The 24,464-nt window shown below is 37.0% G+C and overlaps 1 protein-coding gene across 1 annotated transcript; it reads left to right on the top strand.

The window, feature by feature from the left end:
- The first annotated feature begins 9,081 nt into the window (after positions 1–9,081).
- On the top strand, positions 9,082–24,423 carry RTRAF (RNA transcription, translation and transport factor). The gene is made up of 8 exons (XM_079121601.1): positions 9,082–9,243; positions 10,970–11,094; positions 13,106–13,205; positions 17,898–17,984; positions 18,879–18,967; positions 21,312–21,380; positions 23,936–23,984; positions 24,094–24,423. The coding sequence occupies exons 1-8, from the start codon at positions 9,183–9,185 to the stop codon at positions 24,246–24,248; spliced, it is 735 nt and encodes a 244-aa protein (XP_078977727.1). The 5' UTR covers positions 9,082–9,182; the 3' UTR covers positions 24,249–24,423.
- Positions 24,424–24,464: the final 41 nt, after the last annotated feature.

Below are 24,464 nucleotides of genomic sequence, written 5' to 3'. Positions count from 1 at the left end.
ATTGAATAAGTTGTTCATTTCTTTGGTTTGTATCTCTGTGCCTTCCTCAATTCCAATAATTCTTAAATTTGGTCTTTTCATGATGTCCCATAGGTCTTGGAGATTCTGTTCATGATTTCTTACCATCTCTGTTTGGGCAACTTTATTTTCAAGATCAAATATTTTGTCTTCATTGTCTGAGGTTCTGTCTTCCAAGTGGTCTAGTCTGTTGGTGATGCTTTCCATTGAGTTTTTTTTTATTTGGTTTATTGTTTCCTTCATTTTAAGGATTTCCATTTGGTTTTTTTGTTTGTTTGTTTGTTTTGTTTTTTTGTTTTTTTTTTAATCTCTCTTTGTTAAAATGATCTTTTGCTTCCTGCAGTTGCTCTTTCAACTGCTTATTGGTATGGTCATTCATTGCCTGCATTTGGTCTCTTGTGTCATCCTTTGCTTCACAAATCATTTTAATTATGTATAATCTGAAGTCCTTTTCTGACATTTCTTCTACCATACTTTCATTGGATTCTATTAATATAGAATCTAGGTTTGTTTGGATCATTTTCTTTCCTTGTTTTTTCATGTTGTTCATGTATCTAGCAGTGCAGATCTGGGGTATTGCAGTTTCCCCACTATTTCCCCACTATAGGCTTATAGTGACCCTATAGGTTTCCAAAACCTTTTCTTTAAGGGGAGATCAATATTAGCAGTGCCCAGTACAGACAGTATGCAACTTGAAACCAAATAGCTCCTATGAGGATGTTAATAATATTTTCATAATAAACAGAATGAGTTCAATTATTATCTTCAATATAACAAACAGATTTGCAATTAGGTCTACAGTTTCTAATGGAGGACAAGAAGGATGGGGAGGGATGTAAGATGTAGCTGTTAATGGAATAAGAAAAGACTATATAGAAGTTCTAGAGAATAGAAAGAGTGAGAGTTTAATCAAAAGAAGTTGGTTGTTAGCATGGGAAAAGGAGCAAGAGACTCTGAGAGAACAGGTAAACAAAAGGAAAAGAGAGTGAGAAAAGCAAAGAAATAAAAACTTAAAATTTTTCAAAAAGGAGAAAAAGGAAAATCTATACTATAACAGTCATATAGTATTCAAACCTCCCAGTCTTCAGTAGCCTGATGTATGAGAGGTACCTGACAATGAGCTTCAAGTCTCCAGCAGGAGTCTCAGGATGAGATTTGCCCCACCTAAAGATGGGAGTTACAGCTTCGAGGATTATCCAAGATGGCTGCTCTGGCTTCCGAATGTGTTGGCAAATGGGGAGCTGCAGCTTGGGGTGGAGCATGGTTGGCTGGAGGTCCTGGAGGTGGGGTGCAGTTGGTCGGGCAGAGGTCCTGGAGGTGGGGTGTCAGTCTGGTTGTTAGGTCAGAATTTGGGCGACTATCTGACAGAGAGCAGAGCAACTAAGGCAAAGGGCAGTGCGCCACACAGTGACCAATCAAACTGGCAGGAAAACTCCACTGACCTTTACCTCCATCTGTCACTCAGCAGGACCCCTGCCCATTCCGGCCTTTAAAGACCCTGGGTAGCCTGAACCACATGCGATTTTTTCTCCGGCTCCCTACCCTAACCTGTACCCCAGGGGGCTGGGAATTCGCCTGAGAGCCAAATTCCAATAAAGCTTGCTTCAGCCGCTTTCTGTCCGATTTTATTTGGCCACTAGCCGTGCCCCCTAGCTTACACTGGTTGTGGGGTCCTGGAGGCGGGGTACAGTCAGTCGGTCTGGGGGTCCTGGTAGTAGGGTGCAGTCAGTTGGTCTGGGGGTCCTGGTGGTGGGAGCAGTCGATGTGAGGGCCCCAGAGGCAGGGAGTGATCAGTCAGGCTGAGGGATCCTGAAGACTGGGCTCAGTCAGTCGGTCAGGGATCCTACAAGTCCTGGCTGTTGTCTCAAAATGGCAGCAGCCATGTATAACCAAACGTGCAGGTACTGTGAGAGTGAACTTCCAGGCAACAGCAGGCAGCTGGTGCTCCACTGGCAGTTTGTGGTCAGTCTCAACACAAAGTTTTAATAGTTCCCTATAGTCGATCAGTAGCAGAGCTGGGATTTGAATCTTGCCCATCTGATTCTTGAATTTTACTTCACTATATTCTATAGCACTGATGAAACATGAATGGGAAGAAACATAGATGGCTATAGATGTGGAGTGACTCAGACACCACACTGAAGAATGCAGCTTTATCATGAAGGTTGCCGGTTTGAAGGATTTTAAGCAGAGGATGGCATGATTCATTTATCCCATCAACAGATATTTAAGTGCCTATGATAACATGGTACCATATACTAGGTACTGGGGATTGAGCAGTGAACAAGGTAGAAATAATCCCCATGCTCAGTGAGTTTATACTCTAGCAGTGGGGATAGTGATTGAATGGAAAATGCACAATTAACTCCTGACTGTGGTGGTGAGGAAAAAAAGAAGGGCTGATCAGTGTCTGATGAGAGTTGGAATGAGGGGCCTGGCTTGTTCTGAGGAGTTGAACTAGAGTAAGGGATGAGCAGGCACAAAATAGGCACAAGGAATTGGGGAGGCAAAAGTCAGGGGGAATTCCAGGCAGAGAGCTGAGGATGCTATGACTTCTCACATTCAAGGAATGAGATTCAGAGCACAGAAATTGAGGGAGACTTGGGACTAGGGAAATAAAAGGAAGAACAGACTATTTAAGGCAATATTGAGGGTAAGGTACAAAGACTATGCCCAAGTGGCAGTGTTCGATAGGCAGTGAGGTTTGATGGCTAGATACAAGGATCTGGGCTTCAGAAGAGAGGTCAGCCTGAGGGTATAGACTTGGGTATCATCAACAAACATGTGGCAGTTAAAAGCACAGGAAGGAATGAGACTGTTGGGGAGCGTCTGACCTAGAGGTAAAATGGCTGTACATGCAATGTTGTGTGTGTGTGTTAAAAGTGCTAATTTGGTATTTTTAAACATTAGTATATACCACATTCTTTATGAGGTATGATGTCCCTTCATTTAAAAACAAATCTAAAACCTCAAAAAATGGAATGATCAGTCCTCTTTCAACTTCAGGGAGGCCCCAGAAGGTGCAGGCAAGATCTTGTGTGTTCTCAATTTCCCTCCCAAACTGACTGGTTTGTTTATCGTACCAACCCTTGACAGCATTCTTTCCCAAGGACTCTCTGTCTTCAGCAGCCATGTGGAGAAAGGAGTTTCAAAGCAGAAGTTAGGTTCACATTGGTGGACTATTCTGTATCACATTCTCCAGCAAAGCTAAGAATGAACAGGCTGGGACCCACCTAATTTCCCAGGGGTACTATCAAAAAGATCCATTACCAGAAGATCTATGTTGTTTCGAACACCAAATTCTAAATATTTCTCAACTGTGAGGAAAGAGTATGGAAAATGACAATGGTTTCAGAAACACTCCATTGAGCTCTGAAGTCTAAGACTGCCAGTAAGTTGGGCTCATTGGGGAAATAATTCAAACTGTCATAAGTAATCTAAATTATTTATTCCTACATAGTCATTAGTAGGACCAATGAGGTCAGGTCTCAGGTTCCACCAATGCCATCAGGGAAACTCTGCATGATTACAACTAAAAAGAAAAGGATTAAAAAGACTACTTTCCTCAGTATTTGCTGACATCCATACCCAGCATCCAGAAATAGGTACTGAGCGCTAAATTCCCAGGAGGCTACCACTCTTGTTTGCTAAAGCTAAAGTACAAATGACCCAGAAAACATGAAAAATAAAAAGAAACAAAATGTTCAGGTAGTAATGAGTAAAAGAAAAATTTTCCTCATTATTACTAAATCCCATGTAATAGCATATTTATATTTTCAAGGGAGTTTTTAAGAAGAAAAGATGCATAGGGGAACTACCATGCTTTTCTGAGCTGAGGAGAAGAGCTGGGGCCAGCATCTCACTGGAAAATAGGAAAATGTGTTTGATTTAAGAGAGTCACAGTGGCAGAGAAGGGAAGTCTATGTCTTGACTGATGGCAGTGATATTTCTTTTTTTCTCATGTGTCTTAGAATTTATTTTTGTCTTAGAATTGAAAAATTATCCAAAATGCTGTCCAAATGGTCTAGCAATGCTGAGCAGTAAAAGAGAAGTTGAAGGTGAATAGTTTATACTGATGATTCTCAGTCACCCACAATGATGACAGAAAAGAGACCAACCCCCATACATACAACATTATGCTATGCTAAACCATGCACAGAGCTTCTTCCCACTGCCTCTCACCTAAACAGCCTCCTAAACTGACCTTCTAGCTTCTTATTTGCTACCAGCTATATCCTGTTCTCCACAGTAACCAGAAAGATCTTACAACGTGAATCACAATTTGACATCCTGTCTAAGGTCTTCAATGGCTTTCTGTTGCACACAGAATACCCATGGCCTCCGAGGCCCTACTGATTTGCCCTTGCACTACAGATGGAGCATTCATAATTTAAAAAGAAAGGAAGGAAAGGAGGGAGGGAAGGAGGAAAGAAAAGTTTCAAAAATTTCACACCTGACCTTATGAGGCAAGTTACAGTCAAAATGTAGGCATGCTAAATGTACTATGTAGGTATACCTCCAGGATACATGGACAAGGTATATATGAAACATAAATGAATTTTATGCTTAGAATTGGATCCCCTCCCAAGATACCCATATATTATTCAAAAATTCAAAAACATCTGCAATCCAAAATACTTCTGGTCCCAAGCATTTTAAATAGGGATGCTCAACCTGTACCCTCACTTCCTCCTCATTTCCTTCTCATTTAACAGCAACACACCCACCACCTTGCTCACTGTCCTCCTACCACCCTGGTCTCCCTTGAATCTAATAGTATCAGCTCTTACTGACGGAAGGATTTTTTGTTCATCCTGCTTTTTTCTGTCCTTTCCTCATTTACAAGCTGGGAAACAGCTCATATTTTGACTTAACATAAATGTCACCTCCTTCATGAGGCCTCCTCTTGTTACCAGAAAGTCACATTGTGTTCTCAGCTCATGTCTTAACAGAGAAGATTTCAAGCAAGACAAGAGGTTCAAGAGAGGAAGTTTCCAGAGGGTCCCACCTGAGCACCATCTCTTAGCTCTTGATTGACAGTAACCTATATCAGATTTCTAACTCCCCATAGCGTATGTCTTATGAGTGTCTAAGTGAAGCCCGTGAGGGTGAAAATTCATAATTACAACAAGATTAAATAATATTCCAAGGACCTAAAGGGAACTTTGGTCATCCTATCTTGCACAGGTTGATTTTATCTAGGACTTGTTTTCACAAAGCTTGAGTCCATTGAGCTTTTCAGCCTGTAGTCAGGGAATCTGTCTTCTTCTTATCAGAGGAGGCTTAGGCAAACAGTCCTGAGCTCTGTGAATAAAGGTAAGGGTTATTATCTTAAGTCAGAGAGGGGCCAGGATGACTTTGTGTAAGTTATTTCTTTAAAAACATATTAAGCTGGGTGTGGTGGCTCATGCCTGTAATCCCAGTGTCTCAGGGGACTGAGTTGGGAGGAATTGCAAGCTCAAAGCCAGCCTCAGCAACTTAGGGAGTTCCTAAGCAACTTAGTGAGACTCTGTCTCAAAATAAAAAATAAAAAGGACTGGGGATGCGGCTCAGTGGTTAAGCACCCCTGGGTTCAATCCCCAGTACCAAAATAAAATAATAATAATAATAATAATAATAATAATAATAATAATAATAACACATTCAGAATTAGCATGTAGGCTTTGTCTATAAAATTAATCCTTAATCTCCCATTCTCACCCCTCATATCTATCTGTTCCTTATCACACTGACCACACTATCTAAAGGAGGTCCCTTCTTGTTAAGTTCCATTTCTTTTGCTTCATTATTTCCTAGATCCCTTTTGGGCTGTAAACTCCTGAAGGTGAGGGTCATGTATATCTTCATTGTCCTATCTCAAGTGTCTAGCTTGGTGGTACATAATAGATGCTCAATAAATACTTGCTGCATATTTATGAATGAATGAATGAGCATAACTTCTCCACCCTGACTCTTTACCCAGGTCTGATGTCCTCCTTCATTGACCCATCCTGAGATACCCAGGGCTTTACATGTAATTAGCATACAATAGTCATATGAGACCTTGAAGCAGAAGGTGGAGTATCTTGTGCTCTCCATCAAAACGGAATTTTACTTAAAATGTTCCCAAATCTGGGAAGCAGGCTAAGCTAAGGGAAAATCTAGAGGAGTTCACCGTCCCCTGCCTTCCCATAGCTTTCAGGATGGGCTCAATGCTGTGGTTTCTTAGGGAGGAACCCTGGGAAACCTGGCCTGAAAGTGAATCCTGCATTTGGGGGACCAACTATCAGGACAATGCCTCTCATAAAATGGTCAAAGGTCCTTTGAGAAACCAAACTTTCTAGCAGTACAGGCATCCCTTCAGTAGCATCTCTGGAAAAAGACCAGTTCTTGAGAATTCAGAACAAAGGGAAATGGCTGAGACTTGGTGGACATCTCACAGTTAACAAATCTGCCTGAGGGTTCACTGGAGAGATAGGCAAAAGGAAGAAAGAACAGGAATGCACTGGAGATCTGTAAAGCAGAGGATCCAAGGTGACTATATGTTAGTCAGTATTATATGATATCGTGATCTCTGCCTTATTCACTACATGCTCTCAAGTAGTCAGAGATGACTTCACAGAAGCCTTCACAGAAATCTGCCACTCAAATGTTGATTTTTATCATTCTGCCACCAATCCTGCCTTTCTAAAACCGCTCCTCTCCACCTTTTGGGACACCACATTTTCTTTGTTCTCTTCATATTTCCAATCATGTCTTCCATATTTCATGATTCTTCCTCCTACTCCCATGGAATATGAATAATGGTTTTTCCTAAGATTCAGTTCTCAGCCTTCTTTTCTTCCCCCTTTTTTCATAGAGCTCATCTTAATGGCTTCAGTTATAGCTTTACACTGGCAACTTCTCAATGGACATCTCCAGTTCATTCACTTAGGTTCATTCTTGACATCTTAAGAGTGATCGATCACAAGCTACATCTTCCATCATCTCAAATTCAACAGGTCTCAAAGTGAATTCTTCAGCTTCCCCAGACTGGTTCCCTTTTACCAGCACTTCTATTTCTGTGCATCAATTCACTCTTGGTCACATCTCTGATGCATGACTTTTCAGAAGTCACCTATAAGTCATTCATCTCCTTCCCATTTTATGTTGAGTTCCACCAATTCCAGAGATTTGGGGAGTGGGAGAGTACTGGGGATTGAACCCAAGGCCTCATGCATGCTGGGCAAGCACTGTAGCATCGAGTTACATCCCCAACCCCTGTGGATCATTTCTTATACGTTACTCTAGAATCAATCCTCACATTAGGACTATTTCACTTTTAAATAACAAAACTTCCAACCCAGCCTGGTTCAATTGTAAAATAAAATTTATTGGCTTGCATATGTGAAAAGTTGGATCTAACTCTTTGCAAGACATTTTTGGGAATGGCCTATCTCTATGTCATCACTCTGTTTCCTGTGTTGTCAGGCAAACTTCCTCTGCAGTATCAAATGTGGAAGATAAATGCTTTATGTTCCTGTTATGACTAAATGTATGATTATTCATTCCTATTTGGTTTCTACCAATAAAATTTAATTTTACTGGTTTGCTTTTTTGCTGCTAATGCTAAATCATGACATACTCAGCCTGATCTTAAAAAAAAAAAAAAAAAAAAGCAAGTCTTCATATTTAACAGAGTCTCAGAAAGAGAGTAGATATTCTCTGCCTGGGAGGCTTCCTGGGAACAGGTACCTTTTTACAACACACAATAGGTTGAAAACATCTGATTTCATGAGGTGTTCAATGATAACATTCATCAGAACATAAAACATTTTTTCTATGCAATATAGATAACTTCATTCATTGTCTTTGGAAGGGTAATTTAAACAAAGCTAGCAAAACTGCTTCCTTTAAAAATGTTGAGTTGGGAATATAATTTTCAAAGAGTTATTTATGCCTCTTATTGGTTGTCTTACTTGGTATGTATTATTTGGCTAATAATGTTGAAATTACCATGTCCATATGTGTGAAACCCTATACACCATTGAAAATATTTTCGGTTTTGTGAGACATATGGTCTCTGTTGCATCTATTCACCTGCGCCCTTGAAGCATCACAGCATCCAGTAAGCAAATGGGCATGGTGACATTACAACTTTATTTATGGCCATTGAAATTTGAATTGCATATAGCCTTCACGTGTCATATTATTCTTTTCATTTTTTCAATCATTTTAAAATATAAAAACCATTCTTATCTTACAGTAGTACTGAGTACTCTACCTAGAACTGTTTCTCCAGAGTCATGTGACTAACTTCCTTACCTTTTTCAGCCCTTTATTTACATTTCACCTTTTCTTAAGAAGACCTAGCCTGATCCTCCTAAAACTGCAACTTGTCTAAAACCTCCTGGCTGTCTCCACCCAGCTGTTTACCTTCCTTACTTCAATGTTTACCCCATAGTACTTAGCATCTTTTACAATAGTAAATAATTTACTTTTATTATCGTATTATTTATCTTCCCTTGCCTGATGGTAAGCTCCTTGAGTTAGGAGAGACGGGATCAAAGGAGCTGGTTGACCTACTAGATGCTGTGACTGAGTGTTTGGGAAAGGTAAGGATGATTCCAGTTGCTGACTTCACTCAGTGGCTGGAACTATCACGTAGTTCTATGTTATCCGTAGATCACTCCCAGCTACTCTGAAAGTGTCTCATTGCAGGGATTTCGCTTTTCAGTCTTTGCATCAGCAGTGTTAGAAAAGCACCAAAGTAGGAAGAACAATAAGTAAATGAATACACTAAAAATACTAGGAGTAATTCTATGATCCAGTGGAAGATATAGCCTGGAGTAGAAAGCCTACAGATACTAATCTCTGCACGCCGTATTTAAAAAAGGAGGGAGACTGGAGGAAACCGGCTCCCCACTTGCTTTCTGCCTTTTGTACAACTAGGAAGCTGACAATAAAGTTTATTTGAGCGTCGACGTGCCCTGACGTGGCCCCGCCTCCCCATCCTGAGCCGCGACTGGTGAAGATTTGCCGGCGGTCTGCGTTCTTAAGCCCCGATTGGTGAAAGCCGCCGTCATTCCGGAGCGTCCCGGCGTCAGCCCGCCCTCTCGCCGCGTCGCCGGTGCCTGCGCCGCCAGCTCCACCTCGCTTCTCTTCTCCCGGCGAGGCCCGGGGGACCAGAGCGAGAAGCGGGGACCATGTTCCGACGCAAGCTGACGGCTCTCGACTACCATAATCCTTCCGGCTTCAACTGTAAAGGTGAGGCGGCGACCCTGGCTGGCCGCGTGGTCCTGACCCCGGCGGTGGACGCACCCCAGCCGCGCCTCCCCACTGGGACCCTCGGAGGCCTTGTACCCCTCTGGGGACGGGAGGGCTTTGGGCCCCTCTTCTCCCGGCCGCCACACATGTCCACCCTCCGCCGCGCCCCGAGATCGGAGCCTGTTCACTTCTGTCTGGGTATCGCCACTTTCTGCACTTGCTAACTCCAGACTACCCCACCCCACCCCACCCCGCAAACACCCAGCCCCCTCTGCACATGAAAGTGAAAGCGTTTGCCTTTCTCCTCTTTCAGCCCCAGGGTTCATCGAGTTGTTGGGTGATACATTGAGCATTTGTTGTGGGCCAGTAGGGCTGTATTCTGAGGAAGGTGCTGAGTAACTTGAAGTCTAGCTCACTGCCTGCCTGAGCTAAGGGGTAGGGGTGAAGACAGAACTGAGGAAGCGGGTTCAGATCAAGATAGTGCATAACGAAATCCAGCACCTACAGGGTAAGAGACTAATGCAGTTGTGTGGGTTGTACAAAAAAATGTAGCAGATGAGCGCAGAGGTTGAATTGTAAATAGAAAGATATTTAGAATTTTGCAGCATTAAAGTTTTGGAAAGTAATGACATTGCTACTCATCATTACTAACCCGTCTGTACTCATTTCCTTCAATTGTTCTTGATCTCTGATAGACTAGGAAGTTTGAAAGGGATCATCAAGTTCAACTTGTGATAGCACACTCACATCATTATATAAGACTCACAAGTTGGAAATAATTTCAAGGCAGGTTTTTTTGATCTGTAGAGTCAAATCTAATTATTTTATCTTTTTTTTTTTTTTTTTTTTTTTTTTTTTTACTTTGCCTTTGAATAAAAAAGGTTCAGTGACATTAGAACTTAGATCTGGATTTGAATCTTTAAGTATCCGTTTTCTGATCTGTAAAATGCGGATATTACCCACCTCAAAAAGGTATTGAAAGCAGTCAGGCCAGGTGGCACATGCCTGTAATCCCAGTGACTGAGGCAGGAGTATCAGAGTTAAAAGCTAGCCTCAGCAACTTGTAAGACCCTGTCTCAAAATAAAGGACTGGGGATATGGTTAAGGGCACTTGGGTTCAATCCTGGTTTTTGTTTTGTTTTGTTTTTTAAAAGAGTATAGAAAGGATTAAAATAAATATAAACCATGCACTTAATATGCAGTAAGCATTACAAGACAGTAGTAGTCACAGTGTCTCCTTTCTGAGTTTAATTTCTTGAATTTTAGTTTTTTTATTATTGTTTATTTCACTTAGTTATAATTTCATACTTGCCCAGTCTCCCTTTTCTCCCCCCAAGGAACTGGAATAGTACTAACATTTAAATAGCAAAACTATGTGTTGTTCACTGTTTTCTCAATATTTCACTCAATCTTCAAAACAACCCTATGAGGTAAGTCCATTTTTTTAATCTCCATTTTGTAGCTAAAGAATCTGAGGCACAGAAAAATGTAGGTGTTTAGCTCATGTTCACAAAACCAGTAATAAGTGTCTGGACTTTTTAAATTCAGATTGGGATTGAATAGATAATTGTTAATCTCTAGCTCCAGAGTCAATACTTGCAACTCCTGCTTCTATTGGCTCAATTAAGTTATCATTGTGGAATTACGAATATTCCACAAGACCATTTATGAAAAAGGAAGTATTTCATCAGTGCTTCTAGTGATTTAAATAATATTTTGATTACAGATGAAACAGAATTTAGAAACTTTATCGTTTGGCTTGAAGACCAGAAAATCAGACACTACAAGATTGAAGACAGAGGTAATTTAAGAAACATCCACAGCAGTGACTGGCCCAAGTTCTTTGAAAAGGTATGGAATTAGGAAGTAAAATAAAAAAGTACAGAGAGCTTTTCTAAACTATATGAAAGCAACCTTAAAATTACTTTGTTCTTTAAAGATGTAATAATTAATAAATATTAGAAAAGCAGATTTCAAGGATTTAGCTTTTTTCTTACCATGTTTCTCGATTTTAGTGCAAATTCTGTTCCTACCAAACTTGAGTATTGATAATGGTAGGGGGTGGGGGGTCCTTGACAATCCTATGAATGAGGTAGAACTAGATTTCTTCAGAAACATTGTGAAGTTTCTTAAATAGTGGAATATATTCTATAAATGTAAATATATTCGTTTAGTGGCTAAAATCAGAATTTTAACATTAGACAATAGACTAAAATAAATAAATAAAAATGCAGCAATGGTATACTTTTAGTATTATTTCTTTCTTTTTTTTTTTTTTTTTAAACTGGGGATTGAACCCAGGGCCCCTTAACCACTGAGCCACATCCCCAGCCCTTTTTTATATTTTATATAGAGACAGGTTCTCACTGAGTTACTTAGGACCTTGTTAAATTTCTGAGGCTGGCTTTGAACTTGCGATCCTCCTCCCTCAGCCTCCTGAGCTGCTGGGTATTTTTTATATTAAGACATTGGCATTTTGAAAACTAGACTGTGTTATGTTTATGCTTATATTTAATGTACACAAATGTTCTGTGTATGATAGAAACAGTCCTATAAAAGGTTTGTGTTTATATCTTCGTGACTAGAATAAGTTTCCCATTGACTTAATTTTAGTAATATTTTTACAGAAAAAAATTGTTTTCAAATTAGATAAAAATAGCATTATACAGTGTTACTATTTACATTAAATGTTTTCATCAGCTGTATTACTTTCATGAGTAAGAGCAAAGCGATTAGTTACCTTTCTCCCTAGACTCAATCAGTAATTTTATGAATTAGGTAGTTCTGTAAGTTATACACCAGTGCTATGACCTTGGGCAAGTTTATGAACCTTTCTGTCTCAATTTTGTCATCAGTAAATGGGTATTACAGTGGTGCCTATTCCATAGGGGTGGCTTTGTTGTTAGTGAGTGATAGACCTATATACCTGTTGACAAAAGTGCCTGGCCCATAGCAGGTACTATATGACTATTATTGTCACTGCCTTTTCTTCTCCTGGGTTATATTCCTTTACCCTTAAAAATATTTTTAAAATTCTAATGGACTTGTTAAGACTTTGAAATACATTGCTAGGATTTTGCATTTGCTTATTTACCTCGTATGCCCCATTCACATATATGAGACAATACACATGTAATGTATATGAAGAATAAAATTTTTTCTGATATAAAACACACAAATGAGAAAAAGTACAATAACTTGAAGATTAGTATATCAGATTATCATCAAGTTTGTCTCTTGGGAATGCTAATGTCATTGTGTAAAGCATATGTTACTTTTTAAATTACTTTTAAATCATGAGTCAACCCTTTAAATATTTTCAGTATTGACAATTTAGGGAGGGTGGTCATGAGAAAATGTGAAGGAGGTGATTATTTTCTTAAATAAGTGAACAGAATTCAGGGGTAGAAAACAAGCTATGTTTAAACATACCAATTCATTGGTTATCCCTGAAAGGATTTCCAAAAGGGCAGAAGTTTTAACTAGTAGCATCGTTGCTACTAGAATTCAGTTTTCACTTCCTAAGAGGCTTCTTTGAAGGATACCAGTCATCTGGTATATGGCTTCAGATGTTTATTTAAAATACTTGGTTACAGCCTACGTGTATGCTACATGGTTTACTCTGTTCAGTAGCATTTCCATAACATGAAAGTTATAATATTGAAATTTAGATAACTAATTTATTTATATATCCTTCTTTTTTAAAATGTCTCCCTTTTTATAAATTACCCTTTGTGTACTGAAGTCTGGAATTGGGAAGTTTAGATTCCCATCCCAGATCTAAGTTCTGTAATCATTGATTAAAACTGGATAATATAATCAAACTGGGCCTTTAAAAAAATTTTTTTTTCCTTCCTTGCAGTATCTCAGAGATGTTAACTGTCCCTTCAAGATTCAGGATCGACAAGAAGCAATTGACTGGCTTCTTGGCTTAGCTGTTAGACTTGAGTACGGAGATAATGGTATGTTTTTTGAAGTATTTGCATTTTTTTAAAGAGAAAAGAAAGATGGGAAAGAAGGAATATAAAAATACAGGGAACTTAGCAATTTGTTTCTGTCTTCTATTGTTTTATCTTTGAATTTTTTGTTTTGTTTATTTTGTTTTGTATTGTTTGCACTTCTGGGGATTAAACCAGGGGCACTCTACTACTGAGTAATAGTCAAAGCCTTCTATTTTTTATTTTGAGACAGGGTCTTGCTAAGTTGCCTGAGCTGGCCTCAAACTTCTTATACTCCTGCCTCAACTTCCCATATAGCCAGAATTACAGGCATGTGCCTGTGCCTGGCACCTTTGGTTCATTTTTATCACAGGAAGTTAAGCGCCTTCTATTGTCTTTTATTGATCCTTGTATTTATCTTTTAGAATTTGGAAATGTTTTCTGGAGAAGGCTATTTACCTTTCAACAAAGTAACATTACATTGATAAATTTGCCAACTTTCACAGCCTGCGCCTTAATCTTTTAAGTTAAATTGTTTTTTTGTATCCCAGAATTGATGGGATTTTGGAGTGTTGGTTAAAGCATTTATCCCACGAGACTGAAAAGTATGTGTAAGCTAATATACATTAATGCATTATACATCAAAATATGTGTATTGTGCTTAATGTTGTCTTGTCACACATACTTTTGGTATTAGAAGCTTCTTAATACTAGTACATAGAGTAAAAACAATTTTTCATTAAACTCATGTTTCCTCTCAGTGGACTTTAATTTTTGAAAAGCCTGCCAAGGTCTAAATGCAAGATCCAATCCATCTTATCTACATCCTTTGTATTTTGTTTTTCATTTTAATGATACGGTCAGTTACAGTCTCTTGATCATTTGCTTTTGAAGTTTTTCATAACTCTGGCTTCACCCTGTCCCTCCTGTCCTGCCATTATTGATCTTTTGCCTTGTTTGCTGTATCTTATCTTCTCCATTCTTAGACTATCATTCTATTTCAGCTTCTTGCTACTTTCTGCTAAAGTTATTGTAATATTTTCTCAAGTAGTCTGTTGTGTCACCCTACATTCTTTAGCCACATAGTCCACCAGCTAACTTTCTGAAATATGAATCTGTTTTAGAGTGCTACTTCCTGAACAGTTTTATGTTATGTATTTTAAAATATCATTGTTTTCCTAATTTCTACAGAAGGAACTTTAAGCTCCTTAAATCTGGTATTTCAGTCTCTATACATTTAGCAGTAATTTCCATCTTAGCAGTAATTTCCTTATAGCTTTTTATCTCTACCTTCTAAGTTACTTGTCACTTTGCATTTTCCTACTATGTCTTATTTGCCCCAGTAAATTGTGAAGTTTGTACCCAGCATGGTATCTTTCTTAGTTTCCTGTTACTGCTTTAACAAATTATCACAAACTCAATGACTTAAAACACAATTTATTATCTTATTTTGGAGTCAGAAGTTCAACATCAGTCTCCTGGGCTAAAGTCAAGTTGTCGGCAGAACTGGTTCTATTTGGAGACTGGAGGAGAGAGTGTTTTTTCTTTTCCACCTTCTTGAGGATGCCTGCCTGCCTTGACTCTGGTCCCTTTCTCCATCTTCAAATCTAGCAGCATAGCATCTTCTAGTCTTTTTCTGCCTCTCCTTCCATTGTCATATCTTGTTCTCTGACCTTTCTGCCTTCTCTTTCCGTAAGAACATTGTGATTACAGTGAGCCCTCTTGAATAATCCAGGATAATCGCCCCATCCCACAATCCTTAATTTAATCATATATGCAATTCCCTTTTGCCACATAGGGTGACACGAACAGGTTCTAAATACTCGGGAGAGGAGGCATTCTATCTGGCACAGTACCTGAGTATTCCTTATCAGCTTTAGTAATTGCTTCGTAAATGTAGGATCTATGAATGTTCACATAAACATTGATTTGGAGCATCACCCAGTTGGTTTTTGCTGGTGCCTCAGATTTAAATTTCAGAAGCATTATGCCAAAGATCTTAGGGAAAGCTCTAATTTGAAAGTTTTTCTTTACTTTCAGTTTTAGTTTACAAGGAAAATATTTATGCTTTTGATCCTTTAGAAAATAAATGTAATCCTGTGCCTTGTGACCATGATAGTGTTAATTGATTTTTATCAGTGCTGCTCGGAATTGGTAGGAACTATGGGAGCTAATTTGCAATAAAGTATTCTCCACCTTATCAAAACTGTTTTTCAGCTATTCCAAATAAGTTTATAATCACATACCAATTTATTTGTTTTACCCTTGTTTATTCCATTCTGTTTTTATAATCCTTTAGTCTTCAATGGCAGGTGCCATATAAGTATGTACCTATAAGTATGTACATTTATTTCTCAATTATAGCAGTCTTTGTTAATGAATAAAACAAACTCGTATATGAAATATGATTTTTTTTGATACTGAAAAAATAGTGGAAAGGTAACTGGTATCAAAAGTGTATTTAAAAACTAAACTAGAAAACAAGTTTTGTTAAATATTATAATTTAGAATTATAAGACTGCTTTTGAAAATTGGTTAAAGTAGTAATTCTGTCCTTTTTCAGCAGGAGGCACTCGTGTTCTTTTTAGGTTTTACATTGATAGGTTGCTACTTTTTTGACTTTTAAGCTTTCTTAAATTTGCTGAAATAATTGTGAAATTTTTATTTGTGCCTTACCACTATTTAAATTCTTCTACTAGCTTGTCAATTAAGGTGTTTAAACTCTGTCTTAAATTTCTTTCACTTTTTTTTAATATAAGTTCAGATTAACAGAAAAATTGCAAGAATAGTACAAAGAAGTTTTACATAACCAGATTCTGCATTTAACATTTCATTGTCTTCATCCTTCTCTCTGTGCACACACACACATATGCACATGTACACAATTTTTTCCTAAACAGTTTGATAGTAAATTGTAATTTCCTTCACCTATAAATACTTGTTTGTACATTTCCTAAAAATGATTTTGTCTTATTTGACCACAGCATAATAATTAAAGTCAGTAATACTGCTATCTACAAATGTTACTTGCATTTCACATTGTCTCCACAATGTTTTTTTATAGATAGCCCCCTCCAAATTAAATTAAAAAAAAAAAGGTATCCCAGATTGTGTATTAGATTCAGTTTTATATATCTTTTTAGTGGCCTATAATATGGAACAATTTCTTAGTCATAGCTTGTGCTAAATGACACTTGACCTTTCTTTTATAGAATGTTCCTCAGTTTGGATTTGTGTGATGTTTCCTCATGATTAGATTCAGGGTTTACACTTTTGTTAGAAATAACACAGAAGTGATACATTTTTAAAGTGCATCACATCAGAAGATGTATGATAATACTGTTTCTCATTATTAGTCATGTTAACTTTGATCACTTGGTCAAGGTCTGTTTACTATTAATTGTTTTCCCCTTTGGGAAATAAATGTGGGGAGATATTTTGAGACTGTTTTAGTGTACTTTTGTTCCCTATATTTCCCTCCTAGTTTTAGCATCCATTTTATGATTCTTGCCTCAATTTCCCAAAGGGGCTTTCCCAATTCCATCATTCCTTTGACATCTATTTGTTGGCTTTCTACTGTAAGGAAGAGCTTTCCTTCTCTAATTTATTTATTAAAATCATTGTAGAGCCAGGCACAGTGGTGCACGTCTGTTATCCCGGTGACTCAGGAAGCTGAGGCAGGAGGATTGCAAGTTCAAAGCCAGCCTCAGCAGAAGCGAGGTGCTAAGCAACTCAGTGAGACCCTGTCTCTAAATTAAATACAAAGTAGAGCTGGGGATATGACTCAGTGGTCAAGTGCCCCTGAGTTTAATCCCCAGTACCCCCACCCCCAATAAAAAAATCATTGTAGATAGATGGGGTCTTACTTTACTCAATGTGTCCAAATCCTTTCTTCTCATCTGTCTTGGTGTTTATATTGTTAGGCTTTAACTGTCTGACTTAAATTTTAAAACTTATTTTTTCCTCTTGTTTCATTAACAAGTCATAAAAGCACTATAACTTAAGATTTCACTTTGGACATTAAGTTGATTCAAATTTTTTTTTTATGTATTCAATATTTTTCAAATGAAAGTAATAAAGCCCACCTTTGGAATTCTAAATTTCACCTTTCCTTGAAATAAGTTTTAGATTTATATATAATGTCATGTTTGAAGTGGTGATACTTTAGAAAGCAAAGTTTTTAGATTTCATATACTGTATTCAAAATAAGATTTAGGAAAAATCTTTTAGTGAGTTTATATTTAATCTTTTGTAACCTGTACTCACCTTCCTCCCATTCTTATGTCCCAAGTTTTAGATGGAGCTATACAGGCAGATATTTTCCCTCCAAAAATTTCAGTGTTTGAAATAATTACCTTTAGAAATGTTATTGTCGGTCTGGGGTTGTGGCTCAGTGGTAGAGTGGCTTACCTAGCTCATCTCATGAGGCACTGGGTTCAGTCCTCAGCACATATAAATATAAATGAAATAAAGGTGTTGTATCTACCTACAACTAGAAAAAAGATTTTTAAAAAAGATAGTTGTCAAGTATTCCAATAAGCACTTTAGCTTAATCAAAAATCTATGATTACATACTCTTCTGTTAGATTTTCTGTAGTAAAAAAAAAAAAGTTTAATTGGATGAGATGCTTGTAATCAGTTTGGCTCAATTGAATTCAGAAATTTATTTTACCTTAAGTTACCATTCTACAAATTATATTTTTACCTCTTTTATAGCTGAAAAATACAAGGACTTAGTACCTGATAATGCAAAAAATACTGACAATGCAACTAAAAATGCAGAGCCATTGATCAATTTGGATGGTAAGTAATAATGTATAAAATTGATCAACATTTTTGATTTCTTATATATATTTTACTTCATGGAACGAAGTTCACATTTAACTTGCTTTCATTAAATTAAGGATGCTTCATGTAGATCGTGTTTGTGTTGACATTTTATTCTCTGTAATGTGTTTTATTGTCAGTTACAGTGTGCTTTCTCCCATTACAGTTGAATATTTGAATGTTAAAATGCTATTCTTTGATTCACTCCAAGTAGTTTGGAGTTTCAATTTATATTTAATGATGTAGGTCATTGTTTGCCTTTCTGGGTGTATAAATTTTACTTTTTAATCCAGTGACTGTGTGAAACAAATGGTAAAATTTTTCATTAAGTCCCACGTGTCTCTGTAATTATTTCCCCTTTTTGAAAGTATGAAGAGTCTAATTACCTAGATTACAATATTTTAAGTATGTTTTACTGACTAATTTCATTGTGACCTATAATTTATGAGTTATTTTTATGAATGAATAAGCTTGTACATTCCAGAACTGCTGCTTAGAGAAAAGGTTTGAGGAAAACTCCCCACTGAAGGGATCTGTGTATTAAAATTAGTAACTTTGGGAAGAAATATAAATTAAAAGTGCCACAAAAATGGGCCTTGCAGACAGTTACAGGACAAACCTGCTACCAAGTTAAATTAGTCACATATTGTTTGTGTGACTGGTGAGATGTATTAATAGTGAAACCATTTATCTCACTCATTTACCTGATCATTGATACTTTATACATTGCTTTGTTTTTTTTCATTAACATCAAAATAATTGGTATTATTAGAAAATTCAAAATATATTTTATAAGCTTATATATCTATAGATCTCTCTCAAATTATGTCTGCAGAGTTACATAATTTGTTTATTTTTAATCATTTCTAGTAAATAATCCCGACTTCAAGGCTGGCGTGATGGCTTTGGCTAATCTTCTTCAGATTCAACGTCATGATGATTACCTGGTAATGCTTAAGGTAATCTTCATATTTTTGATTCTTGAAAAAAAATTGTATATAGAAAAAAAATCTCTCCATTTTTAAATACTATTTATTGATATTAAAAGTTATGGTTGAGTAACCAAATACAGTCAAGAAATGTGGGGCATGATGCAGATTGTCTAATAGCTACTAATATTGAAGAGTATTAATGTGCCTACCACTGTGCTTTAATCTTCGAAAAGGTAATCTTATTCAGTCCTCCCAATAATCATAGATACTAACATTCTTTTTTTAAAAAATGTATACCAAGAAACAGACTTAGAAGAAGATAGATAATGTCCAAGACACAGGAAGTTCTGGAATGAGAAACTGAATCTAAGTACTCTGACCCAGTGGCCCATTCTTTTTCCTACATTACTTCATCTCTCAGTTCTTTTAAGGATTCATGATCTGTATTCATTACGATAGTGGAAAATGCCAAAATTAATAATGGTAAATTTGGCCATAAATACTACAAAATCTCTTTTGGAAATGAATGTTTCAGTCTTCTATTCCCTCATCCTACATAGGCTAGTGTGTTTAAATTCCCACATCAGGGAGCACAGTAATTTGAAAGTACTCTCATATTTCTGAGAGGAAAAAAATGTGCTCCAGAACATTTATTCCTTGTAACTAAAAACACAGTGGAGTAGAGAAGGGGAGTGGTACTTAAGATATCAGGCTTGGAAATTATTTTAGAAGTTATTATTGATTTCATAAGAGATTAAAGAGCATTGGGCTAAACCGTGTACATGGCTAAGTGAGATAAGCCAGTCTCAAAAAACTAAAGGACGAATGATCTCGCTGATAAGTGGATGAGGACATATAATGGGGGGTGGGAGGGGTTAGCATTAGGGTTAGGGTTAAGGAGGGTGGTAAGAATGGAGGAAGGAAAGACTGTATAGAGGGAAAAGAGGGGTGGGAGGGGTTGGGGGGGAGGGAAAAAAATAACAGAATGAATCAAACATTACCCTATGTAAATTTATGATTACACAAATGGTATGCCTTGACTCCATGTACAAATAGAGAAACAACATGTATCCCATTTGTTTACAATTAAAAAAAGAACTACTTTGTAATAAATTGAATAATTAAATTTTACCTTACCTTGAAGATATTAAGTCATAGTTTGTCCTACTTTTTAGAACTGTATATGTTAGATGGCAATTTTAATAAGGGAAATATTATCCTAGCTTATTATAGTTCTCTACACTGAATCTGAATGTTAACTTGAATTTTCTTTGCCTAGATTGGGTACCAAAAGACAAAGTTTTTTATGAAATTTAGCTGTTTCAAATGCTTATTCTCATTCAATTATGTAAATTTCTTTGGAATAACTATAGAGGTCATGACAGTTTTAGTTGTAAACTAAATGAGGAAAAACAGGCAATGCATAGCATATTTAGGGTGTTTTTGTTAGATTTCCAAAATGAGGAAATAGGAATAATACAAATCCAGCTCTAACAAAAAGCTTTATAGTAAATTCTAGTCCTACCTACGTGTTTATCTCCCATTGGGTTATTTAAAGAGGCATTCAAAAAATAACATAGAAAGTATCTCTGTAGGTTCGCCAGGTATAAAAGTCAACATATTAACTGGCAGCCAATCACCATTAAAAATGTTTTAATTATCTTTTTCAAATATAGCATTTGCTTTTTATTAAAAATAATTTTTCAAGTTGTAATTGTTCTCTCCCCAATTTAAATTGTATTTTAAAAAAATCTTGTCCTTTGAAATGTCCAAAAACTTGACTATTATGAAGTGAAAAAAAAAAGGTATAGGGGCTGGGGTTGTGGCTCAGTGATAGAGTGCTTGCCTAGCATGTGCAAGGCCCTGGGTTCGATCCTTAGCACCACATATAAATAAATAAAATAAAGGATCCATTGACAACTAAACAAATATTAAAAAAAAAAAAAAACAAGGTATAAAACAAGCATTGTGGGCTGGGGTTGTGACTCAGTGTTAGAGCATTTGCCTAGTGTGAAGGCACTGGGTTTGATCCTCAGCACCACATAAAAATAAATGTTACAAAAATTTTTAAAACAAGTGTTTTATGCTACTCTGTGGCAGAGATTGTGCATGCATGAGCATACTTACAACTTCGGAATCTTTGTAGGGATACATAAAAATCTGGTAACAATGCTTGTCCTTTGGAGGGACGGCTAGGCATAGAAAGGAGACCTACTTTTTACCACATATCCTTTATTTAAAAAAATTTTTTAACCATGTACTTTTATTATCTGTTCACAAAAGTGTTTTGAATTGCTGTGAACAGCCTTATTTTCTGGATGCAGAGAAGGATGAATTATAAACAGTAAACAATATTTTTGGTTTTCTTAAGGCAATTCGCATTTTGGTTCAAGAGCGCCTAACACAAGATGCAGTCGCTAAAGCAAATCAAACAAAAGAGGTATGTTTTTATAAATTCTAAATCAATTATTAATGGAAATTTCTTCTGGTATAGCCATGAGATTAAACTTAATAAGTATCTACTCAAGATACCCATTTTATGTTAAATAGCACAAAGAAAGAATATCTTATTTAATGTGTGATTCCGTTTGGTTCTTAAGTGAATTCAGTGTATCCAGTTGTTGGGAGTCAGTTGAGTGATATATGAAGTTCATTTTTAGCTACTTTTATACCTTAGAAAAGTTCCAGTAGCTCATGTACAGTCTACAAACTACTGCACATGCCCAGTTGAAGTTCATTTAAAAGAATTTACCCCTGTGAAATTCATTGGATTGTTTTGATTCATGCTTGAAAACAAACGGCATATATTGTTACCAGTTTTCTTTTTTGAGCTAAATTCTTTCCTTGCATCATTTTGTTCAGTATTCCATAACTACTTTCTCTGTACATAAAGAATACTTTGGGAATATTTTTTTAGATTAACTGTCCAAAATCCAGATATTCCTAAAGCCTTTTCGACCATGAGACGGTGCAGAGCACGTCCTCAGGAGTTAAGAGGAACAGCTAGCTATAGGTCTCTAATGACACTTCCCTCCTACTGCATAGATGTTGCAGTGAATACTTTGGATACACTACCATTCTGAACTTTGGTTCCCCTCCCTCTCTGATGCATTTTGTCCTCTGACCCCTTTAGCAAGAGCCAGTAGTGTTAAAAGGTTACTAATGGCAGGGCAGTGTGGTCCCCTGTGAAAGACCCTCAGTTTTCTTCTCTAGGTTTTTCTTGACTTAATTATGTATGAATGGGGCCACTAGAACTTGGCTTAAAATCAGCTTATTTCACCCACTCTGTAGAACAGACAGTAAATTGTTCTGGCATAATGTAATCATTCATTCAGCAAAACTATGTCTTTAGTTTGGAAGGCGATGTGAATAAAGGAATAGCCAAATCTTTTTGCCCTTGTTTGCAAAGTAAAATTTAGTCTTATTTTCAGTGCTCTGAATTCTAGTTTTAGTGTCATCTTAAGATACCAGTAGAGAAATTCTTATAGTTTAGTTTTTGTAACTATTTGTAACTAGTATTTGAGGCATGTGGTAATTTTCAGGGATAGCTATTCCTCAGTGGTCTGTTGGCAGACAGAGGGAAAATTCCAGCCTCTGGTACCAGACTGACAGAGCTACTCAGTACAGTTGTTACTTTTTTAGTTTGCTCATTATACTTTCATACCCATTTGTTTTGTCACTTTTATATCTTATTTATTGGCTACTTTAAAACAGAAAGCAGATGGTAAGTAGGTAGGTGTACGTTAGTAGATGAGGTGAAAAATGAGCAGTGACCAAAGTATTTACAAAGTAACATTGAAAGTATAGGTAGTTGGATTTTGTTGTTTTACTGGTAATGAGTGTATACAGTATAATCATTGCATCCCAGACATCATTTTTGCTAGTTATTTTGAAGTCTACAATTTGGCATCATTGTAGTTGTCACCTTTGGTATATCTATGTCAGTGCTGACTGGTTAGTTGAAATTTTTTTTCCCTTTATTTTCTGATATTGTTTCAAATAACAGCATATTTTTAGATAGGTTTTGTGTACTTGTAAAGGCAGATCAAGCTGGGCATGGTGGTGCTCTACCGTAGTCTCAGCACTGGAGAGAATCCCTTTAGTCCAGAAGTTCAAGATTAGTGTGGGCGATATAACAAGGCATCTCCAAAAAGAAAAAGCCAGGTGTGGTGGTACATGCTTGTAACCCTAGCTACTTAGTAGTATAAGACAAGAGGATCACAAATTTGAGGGTAATCTGATCAATTTAGTGAGACCCTATCTCCAAAACAAAAAGGGCTAGGGGGCGTAACTCAGTACTTACCTAGTGTGTCTGAGGCCCTGGAGTTAAACCCCACGATGGGAGGAAAGAAAACATCAAAATAAATGTGCTAAAAGAAACTCCCTGGAGGAAATATTAAAAGTATTCCTATCCCACTTGCCTGTACACTGATGCTTTCTGTAACTAAAATCGAACAAGAGCTAATTCAACCCTCTTTCCACAGCAGTAGTGACAAAACACTGCTGCAATAAGGATTGATTGATTTTGCAGTCCTGGGAGTTGAATCCAGGGCCTTGCATATGCTAGGCAAGCACTCTACCACTGAGCCATATTGCCGGCTCAGGATTTATTGGTTTTTAAGCCTGGTCTAAAGGACTGGATGGGGTTGGGGATAAAGCTCAGTTGGTAGAGTGCTTGCCTGTGAAGCACAAGGCCCTGGGTTCAGTCACCAACATCGCAAACAAACAAACAAACAGACAAAAAAAAAAAAACAATAAAGGACTGGATGGGCTATAGAATTTCTGGTATATTTAAAAGCCATTCTTTCTAGATTATTGTAATAGGGAAAAATGTAATCACAAGGCAAATTTCAGCAAACAATTCTTAGGCCCCTGACCACTGCAACTAAAAGAGTTAAAGTAGCAGAGTAGCTGCTTTTTACAGTTTCATATGAGAAGTTATTTTTAACTGTAAACTCATTTTGTCCTTTTTTTTTTTTTTTTTTTTTTTTTAAGGGCTTGCCTGTTGCTTTAGACAAACATATTCTTGGCTTTGACACAGGAGGTAAGTGATTTTAGTTTGAATTCAAACTATTCTTAGACTCTTGAAATGAATAAATAGTATTAAACACAACAATTATGTATTGATGCAGTGTTCTTTTCTTATAAAACAGATGCAGTTCTTAATGAAGCTGCCCAGATTCTGCGATTGCTGCATATAGAAGAACTCAGAGAGCTACAGACAAAAATTAATGAAGCCATAGTAGCTGTTCAGGCAATTATTGCTGATCCAAAGACAGACCACAGACTAGGGAAAGTTGGAAGATGAACACTTTAGGATTTTAGCTTCTTACCTACTTAGTACAATTGGGAACCATGTACACTTCTGGCATGTGTTTGGAAATCAAATGTCACATTTTCAAGGGAGGAATCCCAGAAAATTGACTATGTTCTAGAGATTTACCACCATTGCTTTTTTCTTTAATAAAGTTTGGGAAAGTGGAGTGTTTTGTTTTGTTTTTGTTTTTAACTATGTATTGCTGTA

The sequence above is a fragment of the Sciurus vulgaris genome (genome assembly GCF_902686455.1).
Source record: "Sciurus vulgaris genome assembly, chromosome: 2".
Lineage (NCBI taxonomy): Eukaryota > Metazoa > Chordata > Mammalia > Rodentia > Sciuridae > Sciurus > Sciurus vulgaris.
The sequence above is the reverse complement of the archived record's forward strand: the minus strand, read 5'-3'. Positions and strand labels throughout refer to the sequence as shown.

What these genes read in the sequence shown, in the direction of transcription:
- RTRAF (XM_079121601.1), top strand. Translation starts at nt 9,183, where the DNA reads ATGTTCCGACGCAAGCTGACGGCTCTCGACTACCATAATCCTTCCGGC. An exon ending in ATTACCTGGTAATGCTTAAG is followed by an intron (nt 18,968 to 21,311) that starts GTAATCTTCATA and finishes GGTTTTCTTAAG; the next exon opens with GCAATTCGCATTTTGGTTCA. An exon ending in TCTTGGCTTTGACACAGGAG is followed by an intron (nt 23,985 to 24,093) that starts GTAAGTGATTTT and finishes CTTATAAAACAG; the next exon opens with ATGCAGTTCTTAATGAAGCT.